The 27,432-nt window shown below is 35.6% G+C and overlaps 1 protein-coding gene across 2 annotated transcripts in view; it reads left to right on the top strand.

Annotated features, from left to right (window-relative positions):
- The window catches only part of DYNC2H1 (dynein cytoplasmic 2 heavy chain 1), a gene marked incomplete at both ends in the record, with an annotated part of 362,190 nt that overhangs the window by 207,086 nt on the left and 127,672 nt on the right, over window positions 1-27,432 (top strand). For both annotated transcript variants that reach the window (XM_079708170.1, XM_079708169.1), the window contains 4 exons: window positions 12,351-12,511; window positions 15,381-15,506; window positions 18,235-18,345; window positions 24,963-25,118. In XM_079708170.1, the coding sequence (XP_079564296.1) occupies window positions 12,351-12,511; window positions 15,381-15,506; window positions 18,235-18,345; window positions 24,963-25,118 (554 nt within the window). The remainder of the gene's footprint in view (window positions 1-12,350; window positions 12,512-15,380; window positions 15,507-18,234; window positions 18,346-24,962; window positions 25,119-27,432) is intronic.

Raw genomic sequence — 27,432 nt, 5'->3', positions numbered from 1 at the left:
TCATGTTTCCTCTTTAATTTCTCAACCCTTTTAGGATTTTCCTTTTCTCTTTCCTTTATTGGTTGCTTCTCTGTGTGTTGGAGTATTCTTCCTTCCTTCTAAATGTTGGAGTATTCTTCCTTCCACTGCAGTCTTGCCCTGGGTTCCCTTCTTTCATTATTGTACATTCTTTCATGACCTCATTCAGTTCCTAACTTTAAATATCGTTTTTAAATTACTGACTTTTATATCTCTTATTTCTAACCCCAACCTCTCTGTGGAATTCTAGGATCATATATACAGATGCTCATTTGATGTTTTCTTATGAATGTCAGATGACCAATACAGAACTTCTGATTTGTCTGTACTAGGATCCACTCAGTTGCTCAAAACAAAAAACCCAGAAGTGATCCTTTCTCTCTTTTTGTTAATTCATATACCCAATCTACCAGCTAGTCCTTTTGGCTCCAACTCTAAAACTTACTCTGAATTCATTTACTCGGTGTCATTACTACCAACCTAATGCAAACCACCATCATCTCTCACCTCATTTACTGCCATAGCTTTGGCTCTATCTTCATAATGTGGAGAATCTAATTACTTCTCATACTTCCACTACCATCTACCACTTTGTTCAAGCCACCATCATATCAGGCTTTCTTTCTTTCCCACTTCCAGTTTATTCTCAGCATAGCAGCTAGAGTGTCTCTTGAAATATAAGTTAGATCATATCACTTCTCCATTCTAACTCTCTGATGACACCTCATCTTTCTCAGAGTACCTCCAGTGTCTTACAGGGTCTTACCTCTTCTGGTCCTCTTCTTCCCCTCAGATCTCATCTCCTACCACTCTCACCCTTGCTCAATCTCTAACAACCACAGTAGCCTTTTTCTTGTTTTTCTAGTGCCACAAGTTTGTTTCTGCAGTCTCAAGGCCTTTGCACTTGCTGTTCCTTCTTCCAGCAGATTTCTACCCCGAGTTATCAGCCTTGCTTCTCTGCTCAGTTGTCATCTTTTAAGTTAATACTTTCTCTGAGCACTGTCTATATAATATACTCTTTCCTCAGCTCTCCATATCCTCCTTCGCCTTGTTTATTTTAACTATTATCACCACCTGACATATTGTTATTTCCTTGTTTATTAATTTCCTTTTCCACAACTAGAATATTAGCCACATGAGGGCACAAGCTTTATTTTGTTCATGGTTGTGCCCCAGTGCCTTAAACAGCTTCTGGCTCATGGGCACTGTAAGTGTGTGTTAAATCAGAGACCGCTTTCCGCATCGGTCTCCCTGCCTCAGTTTGCACTTCCTCTTCAGTCCATTCTCTCCAGAAGGCTGTGTGAGCTTTTAAAAACTTAAACCAAATCATCTCTCTTTTTTGCTTAAAATCTCCAAAATCTTTTCAAAAAACACTTAGAATGAATTCCAGATTTATATATGATTGATGCTTGAACAGCATGGTTTTGAACTGTGCAGGTCCACTTTTATGCAGATTTTTTTTCTAATAGTAAATAATACAGTACGACATGATCTGCAGGTGGTTGAATCTGAGTACGTGGGACTGTGGGTGTGGAGGAACCGTGGATACAGAGGAACTACGGATACAGAGGGTCAACTCTAAGCTATGTTCAGATTTTTGCCTGTGGACAGTCAGTGTCCATAACCCCCCTGCATTGTCTACGGGTCGACTGTATAAGCTTACAAAGCCCCACACAGTCTGACCCCAACCTTCTTCTCTAACCTCATCTTGCTTCCTTCTTCCCTGCCACTGTGCCTTCGTGGGGAAAACAACCTTAGGGCTTTTGCACTGTTTGTTCTCTGTTTTTGTTTGTTTTTTTCTTTTTTATTAATTGTTGGCTCCTCTGTATCATTCAGATGTTAATGTTGCATTTTCAGAGAGGCCTTTCCGGACCATCTAATCATTACCAACACATCTACCTGCTTTAATTCTTTACCCATTTCTTAACACTAACTGATATATTTCTTGCTCATTTATATATATTTTTTGTCTGTTCCTAAAACTCAAATGCAAGTTTAAGTAAAAGGAGGCAATTTCAGAGAGGTTCTTAGGAGGCTATTCTTTTCTCACTCATGTAGTCTTTAAAAATATGCTCTTTGTGCCACATTGCACATGACCTTTCTTATTGAATTTGTAGTATGAACCTCTACCTACTCTCTGGAATACTTCTGTATTGTATTATTTCATCTCTAGGTTAAATGACATTTAAGGTTTAATGGCGTAAGTGAAAACCTCATGATATGCACATATTCAAATGCTTTGAAAGTTTAATATACTTCTAAAATCATACTCTACCTATTTCTAAGCAAAAGCCATATATACTGGTATATGGCCGGATGACTTTGTATTTGGTCAAGTGGTTTATTAATACAGTTTTTATATAAAATTGGAGGTTTTACTGTATGAATAAGTTTTAAAAGTTCATATTGCTGGAAAATGACAAGCACTTATCTTTTAATAAAATTTTAGAGATTTGATTTCAAATGTAATTTCTCAAACATTATTCATATGGAAAGACTTTTATTAAGTTTTAGCAATCCTTTTTATAATCTATAAACTTTAAAATAGTAACTTATACAGTTGCATGTATGAAAGTAGTTTTGGTTTGAAGATTTAAGTTAGCAGAACACGCCTCAAAACTTTCAGGCGTGCTGCTTTAATATAATCCTACAAACCAAGCCTTGTGTACTAACACAGTCTACTGCATTACTTTTTCAAAATAGCAGTTTTGAATCTATTGCATTACTTTTTCAAAATAGTAATTACCAGATGCAGATATTCTGACTTCTGATTTAATAACTATTCTGAGCACAATATTATGCTGTGTGTATTGAGGTATTCATCTTCACAGAAGATGGTGCAATAGCTACAAGAACCAGTAACTTCTCAAAGGTTCTTCATCAAAAAGTCTTTTTGAGCCTTGAAACTTTCCTAGTTTTACATTCCTCTACTTCTCTTATCCATGCTAACATCCCATCCCATGATCTTTGCTTCCATAGCTCAATCTGTCCTGTGAAGTCTGTGTCTAAGAGAAAAGGAAGGACATAAGGAAATGTGTATTCACTTTCTATTGCTGCTGATTGCCACAAATTAGCAGCTTAGAACAATACCCATTTATTATCTCATAGTTCTATAGGTCAGAAGTCTGGTAGGCCCTCCTGGTTTCTCTGATCCAAGTTGCCCAAGGCTAAATAAATACAGGTGTTGGTCATTTGAACTCTTATTGGGAGGTTCTGGGAAGAATCCATTTCCAAACTCACTCAGCTGAATTTGCACCATGCAGTTGGAGAATCGAGGTTCTTTTTGTCATTTTGAATTCTTAGAAGTTTGTCTCAGTTTTTAGAAGCATTTGCATTCTTTGATTGTATTTGTGGCCCGCTTCCTCCTTCTTTATAGCCCGCAATGGCAGATTGATTTCTTCTCATGCTTCACATCTCTGACTGCCCCCTCTTCCTCATCTTTCCTGTTCTCTCTTCAGGCTGCATCTCTTTGACTTTAAGCTGGAAAAGTTTTTCTGCTTTCCAAGGCTCAAGTGATTAAATTGGCACACTTGGATAATATGGGATAATCTTATTTTAAGATACATGACCTTAGTTACATCTACAAAGTCCTTTCATAGAAGTACCTAGGTTAGTGTTTGATTGAACAACCAAGGGGTAGGAATCTTGAAAGTGATATCTTTAGAATTTTACTCTACCACAAAATGTTTGACATTTTTTGTTTGTTTCCAGGCTTGAGTATTATTTCATTTCTAAAGAGTATTTTCCCATTTAATTGGTTGATGTGTGTCAGGTTAGATAGTGGTTGTTGATTTTCCTTCTTTTCATTGATATTTCTGTTACATTTTAAGAGTTGTCTTTTCTCTCTGATAAAGGAAAAGTAATTTTCTTATCAGTCTCTTTGTTAGGGAGGATGAGGTGAATGAGGAAGAATGAATCAATTATACTTGCTAACTATAATAGTTTGATAGTAACTTGCTGCTTTCTTTACTCAGGTACCTAAAAAGTACAGGAGCAATATTCCTTCCTTTTTATACTGCAAATTATTTCTTTTTTATTATCTCAACATTTTGTCTGAGTAAAATAAAATACAATAAAGGTTAGAGTTATTTCGTTGACTTATTATTAGTTCTTTTTTTCTTTTGAGAGAATTTATGTATTTTAACTGTTAAGGTCAAAATATAAGATCCCAGTGATTTACAAGTAGTTTTACGCTTTGATAATTCACAATGCAATGAACATTTTTGTTTGTTTGTTTTTGTTTTTGTTTTTGGCGATATGTGGGCCTCTCACTGTTGTGGCCTCTCCCATTGCGGAGCACAGGCTCCGGACGCACAGGCTAAGCAGCCATGGCTCACGGGCCCAGCCGCTCTGCGGCATGTGGGATCCTCCCACACTGGGGCACGAACCCGTGTCCCCTGCATCGGCAGGAGGACTTCCAACCACTGCACCACCAGGGAAGCCCCCTGAACATTTTTGTGTCTTTAACTTTATTGAATAGTTTTGAATGATTGACACTGACAGTTCAAATGCTGTCATGAGTCAAAATTAGTTGGGTTAATAAAACCAATAATTATATATAGACGACGTTCACTTAAAGTGCAATGTGGATTTTACTGGAGTTTTGTGGGTGGAATGGCTAACATGCAATTCCCAGTTAAATGAGTGTCACCTGTGTTATCTTAAACAGTAAAATGTTTTTCATGCGTTTTTTCTCTAAATCCAAAATGTTCCAATATGTTGAAATATTGTATAAAATTGATTAATGAATATATATTTATCTTCTGTGGTATTTTAATATTAGAAATAATAATTGAATTTATGCTTGGCTCTGTATACAAAATGGTGAGCAAAACAGATAAAATTCCTGCCTCATGGAGTTTAAAGTGTCTATTTGTTAAATTAAGAAATGATATGATAAGGTGACCATATGTGCGTGGGTTTATCTCTGGTCTTTCTATCCTGTTCCATTGATCTATATTTCTGTTTTTGTGGCAGTACCATTCTGTTTTGATTACTGTAGCTTTGTAGTATAGTCTGACGCCCAGGAGCCTGATTCCTCCAGCTCCGTTTTTCGTTCTCAAGATTGCTTTGGCTATTCGGGATCTTTTGTGTTTCCATACAAATTGTGAAATTTTTTGTTCTAGTTCTGTGGAAAATGCCAGTGGTAGTTTGATAGGGATTGCATTGAATCTGTAGATTGCTTTGGGTAGTAGAATCATTTTCACAATGTTTATTCTTTCAATCCAAGAACATGGTATATCTCTCCATCTATTTCTATCATCTTTAATTTCTTTCACCTTATCTTTGATAAAGGAGGCAGGAATGTACAGTGGAGAAAGGACAGCCTTTTCAATAGGTGATGGAAACTGGACAGGTACATGTAAAAGCATGAGATTAGATCACTCCCTAACACCATACACAAAAATAAGCTCAAAATGGACTAAAGACCTAAATGTAAGGCCAGAAACTATCAAACTCTTAGAGGAAAACATAGGCAGAACAATCTGTGACATAAATCACAGCAAGATCCTTTTTGACACACCTCCTAGAGAAATGGAAATAAAAACAAAAATAAACACATGGGACCTAATGAAACTTAAAAGCTTTTGCACAGCAAAGGAAACCATAAACAAGACCAAAAGACAACCCTCAGAATGGGAGAAAATATTTGTAAATGAAGCAAATGACAAAGGATTAATCTCTAAAATTTACAAGCAGCTCATGCAGCTCAATAACAAAAAGGCAAACAACTGAATCCAAAAATGGGCAGAAGACCTAAATAGAGATTTCTCCAAAGAAGATATACAGACTGCCAACAAACACATGAAAGAATGCTCAACATCATTAATCATTAGAGAAATGCAAATCAAAACTACAATGAGATATCATCTCACACCAGTCAGAATGGCCATCATCAAAAAATCTAGAAACAATAAATGCTGGAGAGGGTGTGGAGAAAAGGGAACACTCTTGCACTGATGGTGGGAATGTGAAATGATACAGCCACTATGGAGAACAGTATGGAGGTTCCTTAAAAAACTACAAATAGAACTACCATATGACCTAGCAATCCCATTACTGGGCGTATACCCTGAGAAAACCATAATTCAAAAAGAGTCATGTACCATAATGTTCATGCAGCTCTATTTACAATAACCAGGACATGGAAACAACCTAAGTGCCCATCATTGGATGAATGGATAAAGAAGATATGGCACATATATAAAATGGAATGTTACTCAACCATAAAATGAAATGAAATTGAGCTATTTGTGGTGAGGTGGATGGACCTGGAGTCTGTGATACAGAGTGAAGTAAGTCGGAAAGAGAAGGACAGGCACCGTATGCTAACACATGTATATGGAATTTAAGAAAAAAAATGTCATGAAGAACCTAGGGGTAAGACAGGAATAAAGACACAGACCTACTAGAGAATGTTCTTGAGGATATGGGGATGGGGAAGGGTAAGCTGTGACAAAGCAAGGGAGTGGCATGGACATATATACACTACGGAACATGCAGTGGATGGCTGGTTGGAGGTGGCTGCATAACACAGGGAGATCGGCTCGGTGCTTTGTGGCCCCCTCAAGGTGTGGGAGGGGAGGGTGGGAGGGAGGGAGACATGGTGAGGAGGAGATATGGGAACATGTGTGTATGTGTGGCTGATTCACTTTGTTGTAGAGAGGAAGCTGGCACACACTTGTGAAGCAATTATACCCCAATAAAGATGTAAAAAAAATGATATGATAATCATTTTAACTTTTAAAAGATAATTTCTGTATTGGCTTGTATTTTCCAAATAAAACATATGTTTCAGTCAGTATACGCATACCTTGTTTTATTGCACTTTGCAGTTACTGTAGTTTTTACAGATTGAAGGTTGTGGCAGTCCAGTGTCAAGCAAATCTTTTGGCACCATTTTTCAAACAGCATTTGTTCAACATGTGTGTGTCTTGCATTTTGGTAATTCTCACAATATTTCCAACTTCTTCATTATTATATTTGTTATGGTGATCTGTGATCAGTGATCTTTGATGTTACTCTTGTAATTGTTTTTGAGGTGCCAAATAATGCCTACATTAAACATTGAACTTAAGTGATAAACATTATGTGTTTCTGACTGCTCTACCACCCAGCTGTTCCCCCCATCTCTCCCCCTCTCCTCAGGCCTCCCTATCCCTGAGACACAACAAACTGAAATTAGGTCAGTTAATAACACTAAAATGTCCTCAAGGTAAAGGAGGAGTCATGTGTCTTTCTCATTAAGCTTAGTGAGGAAAACATGTCCAAAGCTGAGATAGTCTGAAAGCTAGGCTTCTTGCTCCAAACTGTTAGCCAAGATATAAATGCAAAGGCAAAGTTCTTGAAGGAAATTAAAAGTGCTACTTCAGTGACACATGACTGATAAGAAAGTGAGACATTCTTATTGTTGATATGGAGAAAGTTTTTGAGGTTTGGGTAGAAGATCAACCCAGCTACAACATTCCCTTAAGCTAAAACCTAATCCAGAGAGACGCCCTAATTCTCTTCAATTCTGCGAAGGCTGAGAGGTCAGAACGCTGCAGAATAAAAGTTTGAAGCTAGCAGAGATTGGTTCTTGAGCTTTAAGGAAAGAAGTTGTCTTCATAACATAAATGTGCAAAGTAAAGCAACAAGTGCTGATGTAGAAGCTGCAGTAAGTTATCCAGAATATCTAGCTAAGATAATAAGTGAAGGTAGCTAGACTAAACAATAGATTTTCAATGTAGATGAGACAGCCTTCTAGTAGAAGAAGATGCCATCTAGGACTTTCATAGCTAGAGAGGAGAAGTCAATCCCTGGCATCAGAGCTTCAAAGGACAGCCTAACTCTCTTGTTAGGGGCTAATGCAGCTGGTAACTTTAAGTTGAAGCCAATCATTTACCATTTTACAAATCCTCAGGTCCTTAAGAATTATGCTAACAATCTACTCTGCCTGTGCTCTATAAATGGAACAACAAAGCTTGGATGACAGCACGTCTGTTTATAACATGGTATACTAGATTAAGCTCACTGTTGACCCACTGCTCAGAAAATAAAAAAGGTTCCTTTTAAAATAATATTGCTCATTGATAATACACCTGGTCACCCAAGAGCTCTGATGGGAATATACAATGAGATTCGTGTTGTTTTCATGCCTGTTAATACAACATCCATTCTGCAGCCCATGGATCAAGAAATAATTTTGCTATTCAAGTGTTGTTATTTAAGAAATGCATTTTCTTAGGCCATAGCTCCCATGGATTGTGATTCCTCTGATGGATTTTGGCAAAGTAAGTTGAAAACCTTCTGGAAAGGATTCCTCATTCTAGATGCCATTAAGAACATTCACGATTCATGGGAAGGGGTCAAAATATCAATATGAACAGGAGTTTGGAAGAAGTTGATTCCAACCCTCATGGATGACTTTGAGAGGTTCAGGACTTCAGTAGAGGAAGTAACTGAAGATATGGTTGAAATAGCAATAGAGCTAGAATCAGATGTGGAGCCTGAAGATGTGGCTGAATTGCTGCAATCCCATGATTAAAAAAATTTATGGATAAAGAGTTATTTCTCACAGATAAGCAAAGAAAGTGACTTCTTGAGATGGATTCTACTCTTGGTGAAGATGCTGTGAAGATTGTTGAAATGACAACAAAGGATTTAGAATATTACATAAACTTAGTTGATTAAGCAGTGTCAGGATTTGACTCCAATTTTGAAAGAAGTTCTACTGTGGATAAAATGCTGCCAAACAGCATTGCACGCTACAGAGAAATCGTTGGTGAAAGAAAGAGTCAATCGATGCAGCACACTTCAGTGTTGTCTTATTTTAAGAAATTGCCACAGGCACCCCAGCCTTCAGCAGCCACCACCCTGATCATTCAGCAGCCGTCAACAATGAGGTGAGAATCTCCACCAGCAAACAGATTACATCTTGCTGAAGGCTCAAATGATGGTTAGCATTTTTTAACAATACAGTATTTTTAGTTAAGGTATGTATATTGTTTGTTTAGACATATTGCTCTTGCATACTTAATAGACTACAGTATAGTGTAACATAACTTTTATATGCACTGGGGAACGAAAAAATTCATGTGACTTGTTTCATCACGATGTTTGCTTTATTGCAGTGGTCTGGAACTGAACCCTCAATATCTCTGAGATATGCCTGTAGTTGTTAGAAAAGATAAGGAGAAATGTATTATACCAGAATTACCTATCCTTCTCAGGAGCATTTGCAACAAACTGACAGTAGCTCATACTGCATATAATTAAAATGTTTGTGGTCATTTTATATGAAAATATCTTTATATACATTTTGACATATTCTTATCACATAGTACATCTAATTAGAGGTCTATGAGAAGATATAGAGGAGTAAAAATGATAAACACCTGTTTTTCCATCATTACAAGATAATCATCATTAACTTTTTTTTTTTTTTTTTTGGTGGTACACGGGTCTCTCACTGTTGCGGCCTCTCCTGTTGCGGAGCACAGGCTCCGGTCACGCAGGCTCAGCGGCCATGGCTCACGGGCCCAGCCGCTCTGCGACATGTGGGATCTTCCCTGACCGGAGCACGAACCCGCGTCCCCTGCATCGGCAGGCGGACTCTCATCCACTGCGCCACCAGGGAAGCCCATCATTAACATTTTTATGTACACCTTTCTATTACTTTTAGGCACATAGATGCATATACAATATGGTATCATGTTGCCTAATCTACTTTTCTTTTCATGGGTATACTATTCTTATTTTATCCACATTTAAATTTCACCATCAAACACTGAGCTCAAGTATATGCTGGCCATATGTTCAGATTTTTGAAATAAAGATAAATGGACAGATGGCTTTAATATATTAAATATTGCACAATATTCAACAATTAGAGAAAGTCTAAGAGATGGTATAACCATATTCCTTTATATATTTAGGGCCACAAGTATAGGGACAAGTCCTACAATTTGAGGAAAATCCTGCTCAGGACTGAACAGAGAGGTCCTTGGTGGCCGACGGACTCTCCCCTTGACTTCAGACTTGAGACAAACCAAGGAGTCTGTCAATATACAAAAACCACTGAATTCAGGAGAAAGAGGAGCAATAGGATAGGTATTAAGGAATTGGTTCTTGCCAATTAGGATTGTGGTGGCCAGTCTGAAGCGAGCAGAGTTGTCTGGAGGCTGGAAATGTTTCAGCTCTAGTCCAGAACAGCAGTCTGGAGACAGAATGGTTAGTACTTTCTTCCAAAATTCTGAGTTTTCCAAACAGGTTCCTAGGATGCTTTCCTCAAACAGTGTTAATCTGCTTTTAAGTGCATGATCTTTTACTTCACCATTTTTGTAACTTCAGTTCCTTTATATCACTATCAGAAATTACTCATTCAGACTACTGTTTCTGAAAACTTGTTTCCCCCAGTTTTTAACTAATATTAAGAGCTACAAGGAAAATTCTTGTACATACTTCTGCATTCATATTCTGAATTATTTCTTGAATTAATTATAGTTTAAATTACTGAGTCAAGGGCAATGTGCATTTTTAAGACTTTTGATGCATTTTATCATCTCACAGTACATTTCATTGGCCTAAAATGCCTATGAGAATTTATGAGTAAATAAATGAACATATGAAAATAAAAATATTTATTACATTGCCACGAGTATATAAGAATTCTTTTCTGTTACAAAGAATGAGTGTTATCAGTTTAAGTTTAATTAAAAACAAAATTCATAAGATATGCCTCTAGAAGCAATTCATCAATTTTACATGGCTGTTGGGGTAAATTTCCCCTAGTATTAGGAACGTTTCTGTCTTTGAAAATCCTTGCTTAGCATTGTTTCTTGCTGCTATGAAGAATACAGGGGAAGAGTTCAGGCGTGAAATTTGTCTTTTCAGGATGGTCATCTAGAAATGCCTGTTTTAGCCCATCTTGATGACATTGAATTCACATTTTAAAGTGCTTGTTACAGAAGTCCTTAAGAATGTCTTTTCCTGCTATTTTAGGATTTCTGAGATACAATATTATCTGTTCATTTCTACAGTTCAGGATATAAGAAAGCCCTTCTTTCCTCTGTACTCATTCTGTTACATTCTAATCCTCTATTTCTACCTTTTTTTTTTTTTTTTGCGGTACGCGGGCCTCTCACTGTTGTGGCCTCTCCCGTTGCGGAGCACAGGCTCCGGACGCGCAGACTCATAGGCCATGGCTCACGGCCCCAGCCGCTCTGCGGCATGTGGGATCTTCCCGGACCGGGGCACGAACCCGCGTCCCCTGCATTGGCAGGCAGACTCTCCACCACTGCGCCACCAGGGAAGCCCTAATCCTCTATTTCTAAACACTTGTGTCATACTCTTCTTTTTAGCTCAGTTCAGACAAGTGTGTTTTTGATTTTTAATTGAAGTGGGTCTTCTTTAGCTTGGCTTTTACTAAATACGTTAATAATGGAAACATTAAAATTTTAGCAGAAGAGTTTTAAATATAACAGTGAAGTTATAATTTCTTGTCTGTGTAGGACTTTACAGTTTGTGAAGAGCTTCAGAATAGAAAAAAGAACAGATGAATTACCTTGAATACAGTTAGCAGTTAGTGGCTGGGTGGTGTTTGGGAAGACATTCAATTTCCTTCAGTATGCTTAGCGTAGAGTGCATGATGAATAAATAGAATCTATTTTTATTTTGTATCCTATTTGCCTCCAAATGACCTATGGATTGTTTTATCCCTGTTTTACAATTGAGGAAACCAAGGCACAGTGCGTTTTAGTGATTTGCATAGGGTCATTTAGCTAACAAACATAAAGTAAGAGCTATATTTCTGTCTCCAAAATAAGCATTTTTTCATTCTATACCACTTTTTCTTTCTCTTAATGCAAGGACATAAGAAATTACTCTTTGTCCTATATCATGACAGTGATATTATTTACCACATCATGTGATAATCTGATTCCGCATATGCATGGCACAGAGTAGGCTCTCAGTTATATAAATGAATGAAAACCTGTATGGTAATATGGTTGGCTTCAGTCTTCTTTTGTAGGGAGAGAATTGTATATTAAGACTGCAGTGCTGATTGTGTCTGTTGAATGTGGTAATCAGGGTACCTACCTCTTAACGTTGTTGTTAGGATTAGATGATGTCATAGATGTAAAGCATTTAGAAAAATGCCTGACACCTTAAGCATTCAATAAATGTTAGTTCTTACTAGTATGTGAATGATTTTAGAGTGAGAAACCTTTAATATGTATAGGATTATAGTTGACTTAATTATTATCTTTATATATCATGCAATTAGTTTTAATAGACTTTTTCTGGTTCATGTTGCTATTTATTTGTAATTTCTTTAATGTATCTTTTAGGACTGAAAGAGTTGTCCCCACCTCCTCTAAATCTCAAACGTTTATACAAAGAGACACTAGAAATTGAACCCATATTGATAATCATTTCCCCGGGTGCTGATCCTTCTCAGGAACTCCAAGAACTTGCTAATGCTGAGAGAAGTGGAGAGTGTTATCATCAGGTCAGTACATATTACCCTGCTGTTTTTGCTACAGCTATTGATCTTCCTGCCATACTTGATTCTATTAATGGTACAGACATTTTTTGTTGCGGTGTACCAACTAATGTCCCTGGAAAGTGTCCACATCCTGATCCCCAGAAGGAACTTTGCAAATGTAATTAAGTTAAACATTTTGTAATGGAGAGGTTATCCTGGATTATTCATTTGGGCCCAATATAGTCATAAAGGTCCTTTTAAGAAGGAGGCAGAAGAGGCAGAGTGAAGGAGGGAGATGTGAGGAAGCAGAGGTCAAAGGGGTGAGAAGTTGCTGTGCTGCTGGCTTTGAAGATGGTAGAAGGGGCCACAGGCAAAGAAATGTAGGTGGATTCTAGAAGTTCGAAAAGACAATGGAAGGATTCTCTCCTAAAGCCTCCAGAAAGAACAGCCTTGCAGTACTACCTTTATTTTCGAACCCTGACACCTTGATTTAAAAATAGATCAATAGAAGAGTGGGACTTCTAACCTCCAGAAGTCTGATAAGATAATATATTTGTCTCGTGTAATACCATTTTGTCCTGAGCTAAATTTCTGAGTTTTAGTTTGTTCAGATTAGCACCTCTTTTTCAATTCAGTTGGCATGTAAGTTTGAAAATGAATTAATTTACCCTCAATTTTTGACATGTGAAAAAAATGAATCTTTTTCATTGGGAAAATAATTAATAATGATTAAAAAAGCAGAATACTTTCACAGCAACCAAAAATTGACAAGTGAGAATGTTATGAGGAATATAAGTAGAAGATAGCAAAATAGCAGAGAGTTAGGCTTAGTTGTACAGGTTTTGCACTAACTCTAGGGATTTTCATTCAATCCTAGTTATAATGTATTAATATATCAGGAAAATATTCAATTGTCAGTGAGATGTCTTGAGGAAGGGGAGCCCTCTTCTACAGGCTGTACCTGTTAGCAGTGATATTGGCAGAAAGATAAAACTATTTGCACTCACTGTAAGTTTGACTATATGAATTTCTAGACTTTTGTGTACTTGCAAAACTTTTTAATATTGTAAAACCTTTAAATACAGATGTATTTAGTCATAAATCTCCTGTTATTTTAAAGCTTTTGTTGCTATGCTGAATGTATGTCCTAAGGATAATAATACATTATTAATGCAAAAAATTAATTTTCATTTCAAGAAACAGGGGTTTTTTTGTTTTTGTTTTTGATGTAGGGGCTAACCATCTTGGCATTTCCTGTTGTGCTTTTTAAAAATGTATTTTTTTCTTACAGTATATGTTTTCTTCTAAGGTTTCATGAACCTTTAAGCTGTTTTCATACAATTTATGCCTTATAGAAAAATTTGAGTTCCTACTTTTAGCTACCATTTCAGTTCAGCAAACTACTTATTCGTTTTTTTCCCCCCTCTGATTCTGTTGTACATGCCTTCAACTGTTTCAAGGTGGGGTTTTTTGCATTTTAATAATGGCAAACTAATACGTGCATCTAAACAGTTCAACCAGTATTTGTTTTATCCCTCCTATTTGCTTAGTTCTGGGTTAGATCTTGAAAATTAAAAAGAAATCAATATATGAGTATTTATTACCTGTTTTGTTACATGCTTTTGTATGCAATGAATTAGACGCGTGGTTCCCACTCTCAAAAACTTTATAGTCTAATTGAAAAGCAAAATCAATGCTTGTAAAAGTCAACTAAAAAACAATGAAATGCTATCTTGTATTCATTATGAAAAGAGAGATCACTGTGGTTTGAAGTAGTCTATAGCAGTATTCTTCAAAGTGTTTTGACCATGTACCCAATAAAATATTTGAGCCAGGACTCTCAGTAAATGTGTTTCTCTCATATATACAAAGACAGATATAGCTCTACTGATACTTAAGTATTATATGTATTATCCTTAAAAAGACATATAGAGGAGTTTAAACTTGGTATAGTAAGTGGCATGCAACCAGTTTAGATCCTTGACTAAAACTTTTTTGTAGAATCCTAGACTTAAGTAGTCTTAAGTAGACTTAACTAGTCTATTCATTCAAATAATACAGAAATCTTATATACTGAATCTATTTTCTAGGGTGTTTCGGCCTCTGCTTGGATGTTTTCTATTTTATAAAGTGGCCTAGCCTATTACATGAGTGTCCTAAGTGCAGATAGAGTATAGGGATTGTAAATACAGGAATGGAATTCCAGTGAGATCAGGATTCTCCTTCCCTCTTCCTCTCCCATCTCTTCTTTTTCTCCCCTCCCCTTTTCTTCTTTTCTCTCTCTCTCCTTCCTGCCTCCTCTCCCTGAAAAAGAATAGAACAGCAGAGGGCTAAATGTAGAGTCTTGAGGCCCAACATATTAGGGTCTTCTAGACGATTAAGGGCTAGGGAATTACGCAGTTCAGTGGACCAAGTAGCTTGGGAGCCAAATTTGTGCAATGTTGGAGAAATTTTTTTAAAAGAGAAGCAAATTTCAAGGAAGCGGTATTGTTAATGTTTAATCCCTCAAAGAATACAACAAGACAGTAGTCATAAAAAATTATGTTTTTAAAGGTCCATGTTTGAGCGGGTAAGAATTGCAGCAACTAGTGGGATGAGGAACAGAAAAACTATTCAGTAATTCTTTATACTGTTCTATAACTTGCAGACCTGTAATGCTAATACCTTTACTAAATAGAATAATATTAAAAATCTGCCACTGATGTAAGGACAAAAACAAGACAATTGTTGGAAACAGCAGGAGTCTGATATTTCTTATTAAAAGTTTAAAACCCTGATTACAGTACTTGAGTTAGTTCATATGTATGGCAGGATAATTTGAAAGTCTTCTGTTACAACATGTTATCAAATCTGTTTTTTTTTTAAGCTTTGTTATTTGTTTTTGTTTTTGCAGGTTGCCATGGGTCAAGGTCAAGCTGATTTAGCAGTTCAAATGCTAAAAGAATGTGCCCGAAATGGAGACTGGCTCTGTTTGAAGAACTTACATCTTGTGGTATCTTGGCTGCCAGTTCTGGAAAAGGTAGATTCAGATCAGTGTGGTGCAAATAATATCTAATATACTCAATTCAGTAATCTCCAAGGAACATCAGCATTAAAATATGTCATGCACGATTTATGATGTCTTCTAAAAAATTAGTATTTGTTGGGGAATCATTTAAAATCTGTTACGTATTTTCTCCTTAAATATATGTACATTTGTACAAACCAAAATGGATCTTTTAATAAGAAATCTATAAAAATCTCTTTTCTAAGGCATTTAGGGGAAGTCAAAAAATTAATCATGACTGAAGGGGAGGCTTAGAGAATTTTTTCAGATGAAAAATAGGGAAATATTTTAAAGAATTGTAGAAGACCTATTTATAACATCAAATTTTCTTTATGCTTTTGTTCTGTTGTATCTGTATGAGGAGAAAAGATGTAGAGGAGTCAGAGAGAACTACAGAACACTTCCTAGATGCTAAGGAGGCTGGGTGTAAGTGGAAGCAATCATTTTATTTAACAGAAACGGGCCCAGGATGAAAAAACTTTAAGACAGAACAAATTGATGTGTAGGTTTAAATGCAAACCTGGAATTAAGACTAGTGCCTATTTAAGAGGAAAGATTAATATGGTTTTGGGTAGTCATAGATGTCACTGAAGACAAGATGTTCCTTGAAGACTATATGTGATTTAGCTAAGTGTAGGGGGAAAAAAATTGCAGTTAATTCTAGCAGCACAAGTAGAGACATAGTGGCGGGAATGTGCCTGCCTAGTACAAAGAATGAAGATGTCCTTGAATGTCCTGGAAGGGCCAGGCAGAGCGATGTAGGGCAATAGAGTTAGATGGCTAGGAAGGGGCAAGGTTATGGAATACCCTCAAAATCGTACGAAGTGCTTGGAATTTTTGTCCTAGGACACAGAGTCAAAGGAGGTCCTTAACAAGGGAGTTAATAATTAATTAATTAATTAATCTAGCAGAAGTTATTCAGAATAGAGCCAAACAGAATAGAGTGGGAAGCCATAGCCTAGTTGTAGTATGTTGAAAATTTGTGTAATGTGTTGAAAATAAATTGGCAACGATAGCACTTTACATAAAACATGTAAGTAGTTAAATAATCTTTGATGAATGAGTTAATGACTAAGTGAATGAAGTGATAGACCATAATGACTTACTACTTATCAAAAGAAGATGTAGATTTTGGAACTGAGATATATATGAATATTCAAGTAATTCCATTATTACTGCAGTTTTCTGTAAAAATCACAAATGTATAAAATATAAAATTTATGTCAGATGAATTACATATGTTTCAAAACATAAGGAAGACTTGTGAATACTTGAATCCTGCTTTCTGTTCCAAACAATAGATGATAGCTATTAACCTATGTAAAGTATAATTACAGTTATTTTGGAATCAAATCTTAATTAGGACTTTTTGAAGCATATATAGGGTAGATTATATTATAAAAGTTTTTAAAAATTTAAAATTGTTTTGCTTTTCTTTTGGGAAGTTTGGATGAATTGTTTGGATATAAATTTATGTTTATTTTAAATTCAACTGTATCACAAATGTATTGTTTTTTTAATCTTTTTTTTAAAATATGCTAACCCAAAGCAAGATTTTATTCCAATTTTACATTTAAAAATTATTATTAGGCATAGAAACATTTTATAATTTACAATTTTAAGGAAGCACAATGTTTTCATGGCAATTCTCTTGCCATTTTTTGTCATCTTTACATTTCACATGATAATAATGAATTTTAGTATTAGACATATATTTATTAATATAATTTTTAGACTTCACTCTCTTTTAGAGCTATCAACATTTCTCTTGTCATTCATTCATTTATTTAGTCATTCATTTTACAAGTGCTTGCTGAGTACAGAAAAAAGCCAGGAATATTCCTAGGTGCTGGTTACGTACAAAATTTGTACCTGCTCTCGAGGAGCTTGGTTTAGAAGAGGCAGACCACATTAATAACTATACAGTCATATGATGAATACTGCAGAAGGGAATTTACAAAATACCATCAGTGATTAATCTGCTTGGGATTGTGGTAGTGAAGAGTCGGAGAAGGTATTCTCCCAGAACATGATATTTAAATTATATTTTGACAGATGAGTAAGAATTTGTCAGGTTACAAGAGAATAACAGGCAGAAAGAATATGATGACTAAAGAGACAAGAGATAAAAATTCGAATAAGTCACTAAAGCATACAGCACTGGCAGGTGAATTTGAATGGTGAATTTTGGATATTATAGGCTATAGGACACACTAAAAACTGTATTGTAAAGGAATTGGTATTATAATATAACTCTATGGAAGTGTGAATTGAAGAAGTGAGAACCTGAAGGCCTGAAGATGGCTCATAGTTTAGACATCACGACTATAGCTAACACTTATTTTGTATTTACTGTGTGTTGGGCACTGCGTTTTATACAATCCTATGAGGGTAGGTATGGTTATTATGCTTGCTTAGAGAGTTTAAGTCAAAGAATCCAAAGTCACACAGCAAATAAATGGCAAAATTTGGATTTCAACCCAGTTGGCCCAGTTCTATATCCAAGTTCTTACCTATTTCACTAAGCTAGGAGTAGAGAAGATGAAAATTTACAGGAAATATAATCAGAACATTAAGAAATATATCAGAATGTCATGGAAAGATTTTAGTAAGATAAGTACTTATTAATAATATATTTATAAAATGGAAATTTGTGTGTATGTTTAAGTAGATTTTTATTCTTGTTGTTTTTATAAACAAGGAATTGAATACTCTTCAACCTAAAGATACCTTTCGTCTTTGGCTCACTGCAGAAGTTCATCCCAACTTTACTCCAATTTTATTACAGTCAAGTTTGAAGATAACATATGAGGTAAGAAGATTTAAAACTTGAAACATGGGCTTCCCCTGTGGCACAGTGGTTAAGAATCCGCCTGCCAATGCAGGGGACGTGGGTTCGAGCCCTGGTCTGGGAAGATCCCACATGCCGCGGGGCAACTAGGCCCGTGCACCACAACTACTGAGCCTGTGCTCTAGAGCCCATGAACCACAACCAGAGTTCACGTGCCACAACTACTGAAGCCCACGTGCCTAGAGCCCGTGCTCCGCAACAAGAGAAGCCACTGCAATGAGAAACCTGCACACCGCAACAAAGAGTATTTCCCACTCGCTGCAACTAGAGAAAGTCCACGTGCAGCAACAAAGACCCAACACAGCCATAAATAAATAAATAAATAAATAAAACTTATGAAAAAAATAAAAACTTGAATCACTAATTGTGTAAGCGCAGTAATTTAGCATGCATTCTAAAGCTCTGTAGACAACTGTCTACAAAGCACTCAAAAACTTTTGTATATTTAGATGAAGTATATATATAAATAATATGATATTTATCAAAATACATTTACATTTTTCTTTTAAATATTATTTAATATCATTAATTTTTTGTTTTTTTATTGTAGTAAAAGACATAATATAAAATTTAGTATCTTAACCATTTATAAGTGTACAGTACAGTAGTGTTAACCATATGTACCTTGTCGTGCAACAGATCTCTAAAATTTTTTCATCTCACAAAACTGAGACTGTATCCACTGAAGAGCAACTCCCTATTTCTCTTTCCCTCCATCCTTTGCAACCACCATTGTACTTTCTGTTTCTGTGAGTTGACTACTTTAGATCCCTCAAATAAGTGGAATCATGCAGTATTTGTCTTTTGGTGACTGGCTTATTTTACTTGGCATGATGTCCTCAAGGTTCATCCATGTTGTAGCATATGACAGCATTTCCTCTTTCTTAAGGCTGAATAATATCCCATTGTATGTGTGTACTACATTTTCTTCATCCATTCATCAGCCCATGAACGTTTAGATTTTCTACCTCTCGGCTATTATGAATAATGTTGCAATGAACGTGGGTGGGCAAATATCTCTTCAAGATCGTATTTTCAGTTTTTTTTGGATATATACCCAGAGTGGGATTGCTGGATTTTATGGTAATTCTATTTTTAATTTTTTGGGGAACCTCCATACTGTTCCATTGTGGTATACCATTTAACATTCCCACCAATAACACACAATTTCTCTGATACTTACCAACACTCGTTATTGTCTCCTTTATTTTTTTTTAATAGTGGATGTCCTAACAGTGTGAGGTGATCTCACTGTGGTTTTCATTTGAATTTCTCTATATTTAGTGATGTTGAACATCTTTGTATATTCTTGTTGGCTATTTGTATGTCCTCTCTGGAGAAATGTCTATTCAAGTCTTTTGACTATTTTTAATTGGATTTTTTTGTTGTTGAGTTGTACAAATTTATTATGTATTCTTCATATTGACCCCTATCAGACATACAGCTTACAAATATTTTCTCTCATTCCATTAGGGGTTCCTTTTAACTGTGTTGATTGTTTCCTTTGCTGCATAGATGTTTTTAGTTTGATGTAGTCCCATTTGTCTGTTTTTGCTTTTGTTGCCTGTGCTTTTAGTGGCATATCCAAAAAAATCATTGCCAAATCCAATGTCATGAACCTTTTCCCCTGTTTTCTTCTAGGAATTTTATAGTTTCAGGTCTTAGGTTTAGGTCTTTAATCCATTTTGAGTTAATTTTTGTATTAGGTGTAAAGTAAGAGTCCAGCTTCACTCTTGCACATGGATATCCAGTTTTCATATCATTTGTTTTTTGACATAGCTAAGTTAGATTTTCAGTCTTTGTTTTCTTCTTTCCTTCATTTGTTCCCTTCATCCATCCATTCATCCATACATCTATCCATCAGTCCATCCTTCTAACGTGTAATGCTTGGCAGATCCTCTCCAAACCTGATGCATCCAAAACTTTGTGTTTGTAATGATATTGTGGAACTGGTCCAAGTCATAACTGAAATAATAATAAGAAACTGAATTTAAACTTTTAAAAAACTGGTTTAAAACGTTCTGCTTGCATTTTCTCTTAACTTGTAGAATATAATCTCTTATATAATCTCTTGTCTGATGAAAAATATCTTATTGGTGTTTATAACTACCTGTTATTTTTAGATCAGTACTTCCGTTTTCCATCTGAAGGCATTAGGTCTCATGTAAGGAAGAAAAAGGCTAAGGATTAATCCAAGGAATGCAAAAATGATTTAATATTTGGAAATATATTAATTGAATGAATGTCAATTATAATGTCTAGTAAGAGAGAACTTCTCCAGCCACTCTCTCAGTATACTCTTCTACTAAACTATATTGCAGAACTGGACTGTACAAGCCCTGAAGGCAAGGGCTATGTTTTTTTTTTTTTTTTCTTTTTTTTTTTTTTTTACTTATTATATAATATGTGGCATGTAGGAAGAATACAGTAATATTTCAATAAATGAAGAGTTAATATATCAGGGGAGCTGTTCCTTGAAAATTTTAACTTAATCTGCAGCCTCTTCCAGTATACTTTTTTAGGAAGTAATTTGATTATATTTTTATGGAAATTTTCAGTTTCATTTAAGTTATTGGTGAATTTTTTTTCTATTTCTTAAATAAATGTAAATGATTTTAACTATTCCAGGAAATAGTGCAGTTCATTATGTTCAAAATTATTACTGTATATATGTACACATATGTACACACACGTTTTACTGTATTTAAAAATTGTGAAATCTTCATTTCATTGTTTGTTTCTTCTCTTTTTGATGAGTTGCTGGAGTTGTTTTTAAAAATTTATTACATTGAATCTGTAGATTGCTTTGGATAGTATAGTCATTTTCACAGTATTGATTTCTCCAATCCAAGAATATGGTATATCTCTCCATCTGTTTCTGTCATCTTTGATTTCTTTAATCAGTATCTTATAGTTTTCTGAGTACAGGTCTTTTCCTTCCTTAGGTAGGTTTATCTCTAGGTATTTTATTCTTTTGGATGTGATGGTAAATGGGATGTTTCCTTAATTTCTCTTTCTGATCTTTCATTGTTAGTGTATAGGAATGCAAGAGATTTCTGTGTATTAATTTTGTATCATGCAACTTTACCAAATTCATTGATGAGCTCTAGTAGTTTCTGTTAGCAACTTTAGTGTTTTCTGTATATACTGTAGTATCATGTCATCTGCAAACAGTGACAGTTTTACTTCTTTTTCAATTTGGAATCATTTTATTCCTTTTTCTTCTCTGATTGCCATGGCTAGGACTTCCAAAACTATGTTGAATAATAGTGGTGAGAGTGGACATCCTTGTCCTGTTGCTGATCTTAGAGGAAATGTTTTCAGTTTTTCACCATTGAGAATGATGTTTGCTGTGGGTTTGTCATATATGGCTTTTATTATGTTGAGGTAGGTTCCCTCTATGCCCACTTTTTGGAGAGTGTTTATGATAAATTGGTGTTGAATTCTGTCAAAAGCTTTTTCTGCATCTCTTGAGATGATTATATGTTTTTTGTTCTTCAGTTTGTTGATGTGGTGTATCATATTGATTGATTCATGAATATTGAAAATCCTTGCATCCTGGGACGAATCCCACTTGATCATGGTGTAATATCCTTTTAATGTATTGTTGGATTTGGTTTGTTAGTATTTTGTTGATGAGTTTTGCGTCTATGTTCATCAGTGATACTGTACTGTAATTTTCAGAGAAAGGCAAATATCATATGTTATCACTTATATGTGGAATCTAAAGAGAGGGTACAGGGCTTCCCTGGTGGCGCGGTGGTTGGGAGTCTGCCTGCCGATGCAGGGGATGCGGGTTCGTGCCCCGGTCCGGGAAGATCCCACATGCTGTGGAGCGGCTGGGCCCATGAGCCATGGCCGCTGAGCCTACGCGTCCGGAGCCTGTGCTCCACAGTGGGAGAGGCCACAGCAGTGAGAGGCCCGTGTACCGCAAAAAAAAAAAAAAATAAATAAATAGATAGATAAATAAATAAATAAATAAAGGGTACAAATGTACTTATCTACAAAACAGAAATAGAGTTATAAAATAGATAACAAATGAAGACCTACTGTATATCACAGGGAACACTTCTTTTCCCATATATATGGGAAAAGAATCTAAAAAAGAGTGTATATATGTATATGTATAACTGATCCACTTTGCTGTATAGCAGAAACTAACACAACATTGTAAATCAACTATACTCCAATAAAAATTTAAAAAATAAAATTAAGAAATAGAAAAAAATATATCACAAATAACCAATGCAATACTTTCCGATTTACTTTTTCTTTTTAATTCTTTTCTATTCACTGAATTTCCTGCTTTTTTCATTATTTTTTCATCCTTATGTTTTCCTTAGATTTGTACTGGCTTTCATTCTTCCTGATTTCTTATGCTGAATGCTTAATTGATTTAATTAACTTGAATTAATATTGAAATTATTTTAAGTCTGAATTTTCAGTTAATATATATTTTACCTTATCTCATAATTTGACATACTAGTGTTTCTGTTTTGTTATTTTCTAATAATCTTTATTTGTATATTATTTTCTCTGTAATTGTACATGATTTATTCATTTTGCATAACCTTTAGTATAGGGTCTTTAAAAAAACACAAAAACCCTAAGTGGTTGTTCAGTTTCCTTAGTGCTCAGAAAATTTTGTCTATTCTATGAAAATTTTTGGTAACTGTTTCATAAACAAAGCATTTTCATTTTAAAAGTGTACATTTGGAAACGCACTTAGTAAAAAATACTTATGCATTTTTTTCTTTTAATAAAACAAAAGTTTTTATTTAAGAGAAAACAGAATGAAAAGGTTTGCAGAGGGAATTATTATTTTTTTGTGGCAGGCATTCTTAAAGTACTGATCTGAATTTTTCATTAATGTTAGAAACCAGTTTGAAGGAAAAAAATTACCTTTAAAACAAGGTAATTTTTTTTTTTTTTTGCGATACGCGGGCTTCTCACCGCTGTGGCCTCTCCCGTTGCGGAGCACAGGCTCCGGACGCGCAGGCTCAGCGGCCATGGCTCACGGGCCCAGCCGCTCCACGGCACGTGGGATCCTCCCGGACCGGGGCACGAACCCGTGTCCCCTGCATCGGCAGGCGGACTCTCAACCACTGCGCCACCAGGGAAGCCCAACAAGGTAATTTTTGAAATGGATTTATTTTAGTCTTTTTCCAAGAAATCAATTTTTTTTTCTTTCATTTTGATAATTTTAAAAAATAATATAAACAGATTTTGGACATGTAGATAAGTGTTTTTTGACTAGTACTAGTCCAATGTACAATTTTGGTTCCTGCGTTTGAATTTGTTTTATAAGCCTAGCAATGTCAGGTAATACCCACCTTAAGTAAAGTGGACTGATGTTCAAGGAAGATTAGTTGACATTACATGTAAATAGTAATTTGAAGTCCTTATGGAAATTCAGGTAGTACTGGAGAGAAAGAACTGGTGTATTGAAGTCAAAAACACCTGCCTGATAATAATCAGTATCATAATTCATACTGTGATGGTTTTGTTGCAGTAAAACACCTCAATGATCATGTAAAACTTATTTGGTTATTTTGAATATTGTTGACTGCGTAGGTTTTTTTTTTTGTTGTTGTTTTGTTTTTTTGTGGTACTCGGGTCTCTCACTGTTGCGGCCTCTCCCGTTGTGGAGCACAGGCTCCGGACGTAGAGGCTCAACAGCCATAGCTCATGGGCCGAGCTGCTCCGCGACATGTGGGATCCTCCTGGTCCAGGGCACGAACCTGTGTCCCCTGCATCGGCAGGTGGACTCTCAACCGCTGCGCCACCAGGGAAGCCCCCTGTGTAGGTTTTTTTTTTAATTAAAAAAATATTTTGGATTTTTAATTGAGATGAGCTGTTAGGTATAAGGAGTTTAAAACTAGTTTTATATTTGTACTTTTTAAAAACATCTTTATTGAAGTATAATTGCTTTACAATGGTGTGTTAGTTTCTGCTTTATAGCAAAGTGAATCAGCTGTACATATACATATATCCCCATATCTCCTCCCTCTTGAGTGTCCCTCCCACCGTCCCTATCCTACCCCTCTAGGTGGTCACAAAGCACCGAGCTGATCTCCCTGTGCTATGAGGCTGCTTCCCACTAGCTATCTGTTTTACATTTGGTAGTATATATAAGTCCATGCCACTTTCTCACTTTGTCTCAGCTTACCCTTCCCCCTCCCCGTGTCCTCAAGTCCATTCTCTATGTCTGTGTCTTAATTCCTGTCCTGCCCCTAGGTTCTTCAGAACCATTTTTGTTTGTTCTTAGATTCCATATATATGTGTTAGCATATAGTATTTTTTTTTTCTGACTTACTTCACTCTATATGAAAGACTCTAGGTCTATCCACCTCACTACAAATAACTCAATTTTGTTTCTTTTTATGGCTGAGTGATATTCCATTGTATATATGTGCCACATCTTCTTTAGTACATTTTGAAGTAATATAATAATAAAATAGTTTAAGTCAAACTTGGTAATGGTGAAAAATTTTTGCCTTAAAATATGTCCTCAATATGTTAAATACTGATTTATTTTATTTATAAGGTTTTAAACAATATGTTTGTTTTTTCTCTAGTCACCTCCAGGTTTGAAGAAAAATTTAATGCGTACTTATGAATCTTGGACTTCTGAGCAAATTAGCAAAACAGATAATATACATCGAGCTCATGCTCTCTTCAGTTTTGCTTGGTTTCATGCTGCATGCCAAGAAAGAAGAAATTACATTCCACAGGTAAGTAAGAACATGTCTTGGATATAGTCTAAGGTATACATTTTTTCATATTAGAATATTTTTACAGTTTAGCATAAATAGCTAGGATTACTTCTTAATTTGATTTATGATTTATAAATTTATATCTTTGATTCCATCTTCTCTGTTAATCTTCTGGACTGTATATAGTTATCTAGTTCACGTGTTTTTGAATTAAAGTGTTTAGAACAATGTGTGAGCCATCATAATTCATCATTGTTAGGTATCATTTTTATGGTTAATATCTCACCAGTTCAAAAATGTTCAAAAACCGAGTTCCCATGCCTGTTTTTCCTTTAGTATGTTCTGCTCAATAATAGGCATTGATATCTGTTTACTTCCTTAAGTTAGAAGCATAAGAGTAGTTCTTGATATGGTTTTCTTCCCTACTCAACTCGTGTTTAATCCTGTTGATTCTACTTCTAAAATATAATTCAAATCTGTATATTTCTCCTCACTATTCTTTTCAAGCCTCATCACCTCTCACCTGAATTACTTTTCCTACTCTTCTTCCTGCTTTTTCTATTTAACAGCCAGAATTATTTTTCTAATATGTAATTTTGATTTTTTTCACTCCTCCGCTTAACACCCATCAAATGGAATTCCACTGTACTTGGGAAAAAATATGCACATTTCTTACCATGATCCAGAAGGAAATATTTGCCTATCTTTTCAACCTCTTCCCAGGCCCCTTTTTTCTATCTGTTCTCTACACCTCAGTCACATGGGACTTCTTTATGGTCTTTTAATCCATCAAGCTTTCTCACCATAGGCTCTAGTTTTTATTTTTAAACCACCAATAGGGCACAATTTTTCATGGCAGTCCTAGCCGGTACCATGCTCTGATCTTCTTGCCAAATGCCTATCTTAGCAAAAATTTCAGCATTCTTCCATCTTTAAATGGATGGGAAACCATCCTCTTTTTTTAAACTTTGTCTATTTCTGTTGGGATAATCTTTCCTCAAACTGCCCTCACCATCTGCCCACCTTTTAGCCTTTCTCTATATTTCAGTTGCATGTCAAAATAAGAACATAGGTTCTGGAGTTTCAGTTCTGACTCTAGAATTTCCTTGCTGTATGGCCTTAGGTAAATTACTTTATCCCCTTGACTGTAAAATGCGAATAATGATCATATTTACCTTTGTTGTGAGGATTAAATGAAATATTGTATGTTTAGAAGTGCTTAACACAGTGCCTGGTATAGCCTATCAATAAATATTTGTCAAACCAATGAAATGGTAAATAATAATAGCAATGTTTGTTTCATATATTTTACACACTATACTTATTAAAGGGTACACTTATTATTTTCATTTTACAAAGGTAGGACAGTGAATCTCGATGGTAATTAACTTGCTGTAGGAATCACACCTAAAAAGCTGTAGAGCTTGGAAATGGGCAGGCTCACCATCTTCTAAAGCCTTTGCCCCTAATTTCTCTGACATTCATCCTTAGGTAATGTATCAGTTAATCCTGATGCATACATGAAGAATAATCATAGTGATGCATTTTTATGAGAAAACAAACTTACATTTTAAAAACAAAATTAGTTTTTTTGTTTGTTTGTTTGTTTGTTTTTGTGGTACGCGGGCCTCTCACTGTTGTGGCCTCTCCCGTTGCGGAGCACAGGCTCCGGACGCGCAGGCTCAGCAGCCATAGCTCACGGGCCCAGCTGCTCCACGGCATGTGGGATCTTCCCAGACTTGGGCACGAACCCGTGTCCCCTGCATCGGCAGGCGGACTCTCAACCACTGCGCCACCAGGGAAGCCCAGTTTTCATTTTTTATTGTGACACATGCACATAGTATAAATTAAAAAGCTATGAAAAGGCTTGCAAATTAAGATTTAGTCTCCTCCCTCCTTATCCCCTGCCACTCAGTTTGTATTCCCAGGGCACCCACTGTTCACCATTTCTTGGATGTCCCTCAGAGATATTATATAAATACACAAATATATTTTATGCATTTATATGCACACATATGTTCTTTTTAACTCAAATGGCAGCACATTATACATACAGTTCTGTACTTTGCTTTATTAACCAACACATTTTAGAGATTATTAAATATTAGTACCCATTTAATACCTAATTTTAAAATATGATTTGTATTCATGATATCCGTATAAATATTTTTAGGCAGTTTGTATTGTTAGATGGGCATAAATATTTTCTTCAATCTTTGCTATTACAAAAAATATTGCAATGGATATCCCTATGAGTGCCTCATTTAACACTTACTCATGGTGGTCAATTCCTAAATGTAGAATATTTGCTTCAAAAGATACGTGTATTTTT

This window comes from Hyperoodon ampullatus (genome assembly GCF_949752795.1).
Source record: "Hyperoodon ampullatus genome assembly, chromosome: 7".
NCBI lineage: Eukaryota > Metazoa > Chordata > Mammalia > Artiodactyla > Ziphiidae > Hyperoodon > Hyperoodon ampullatus.
The sequence above is the reverse complement of the archived record's forward strand: the minus strand, read 5'-3'. Positions and strand labels throughout refer to the sequence as shown.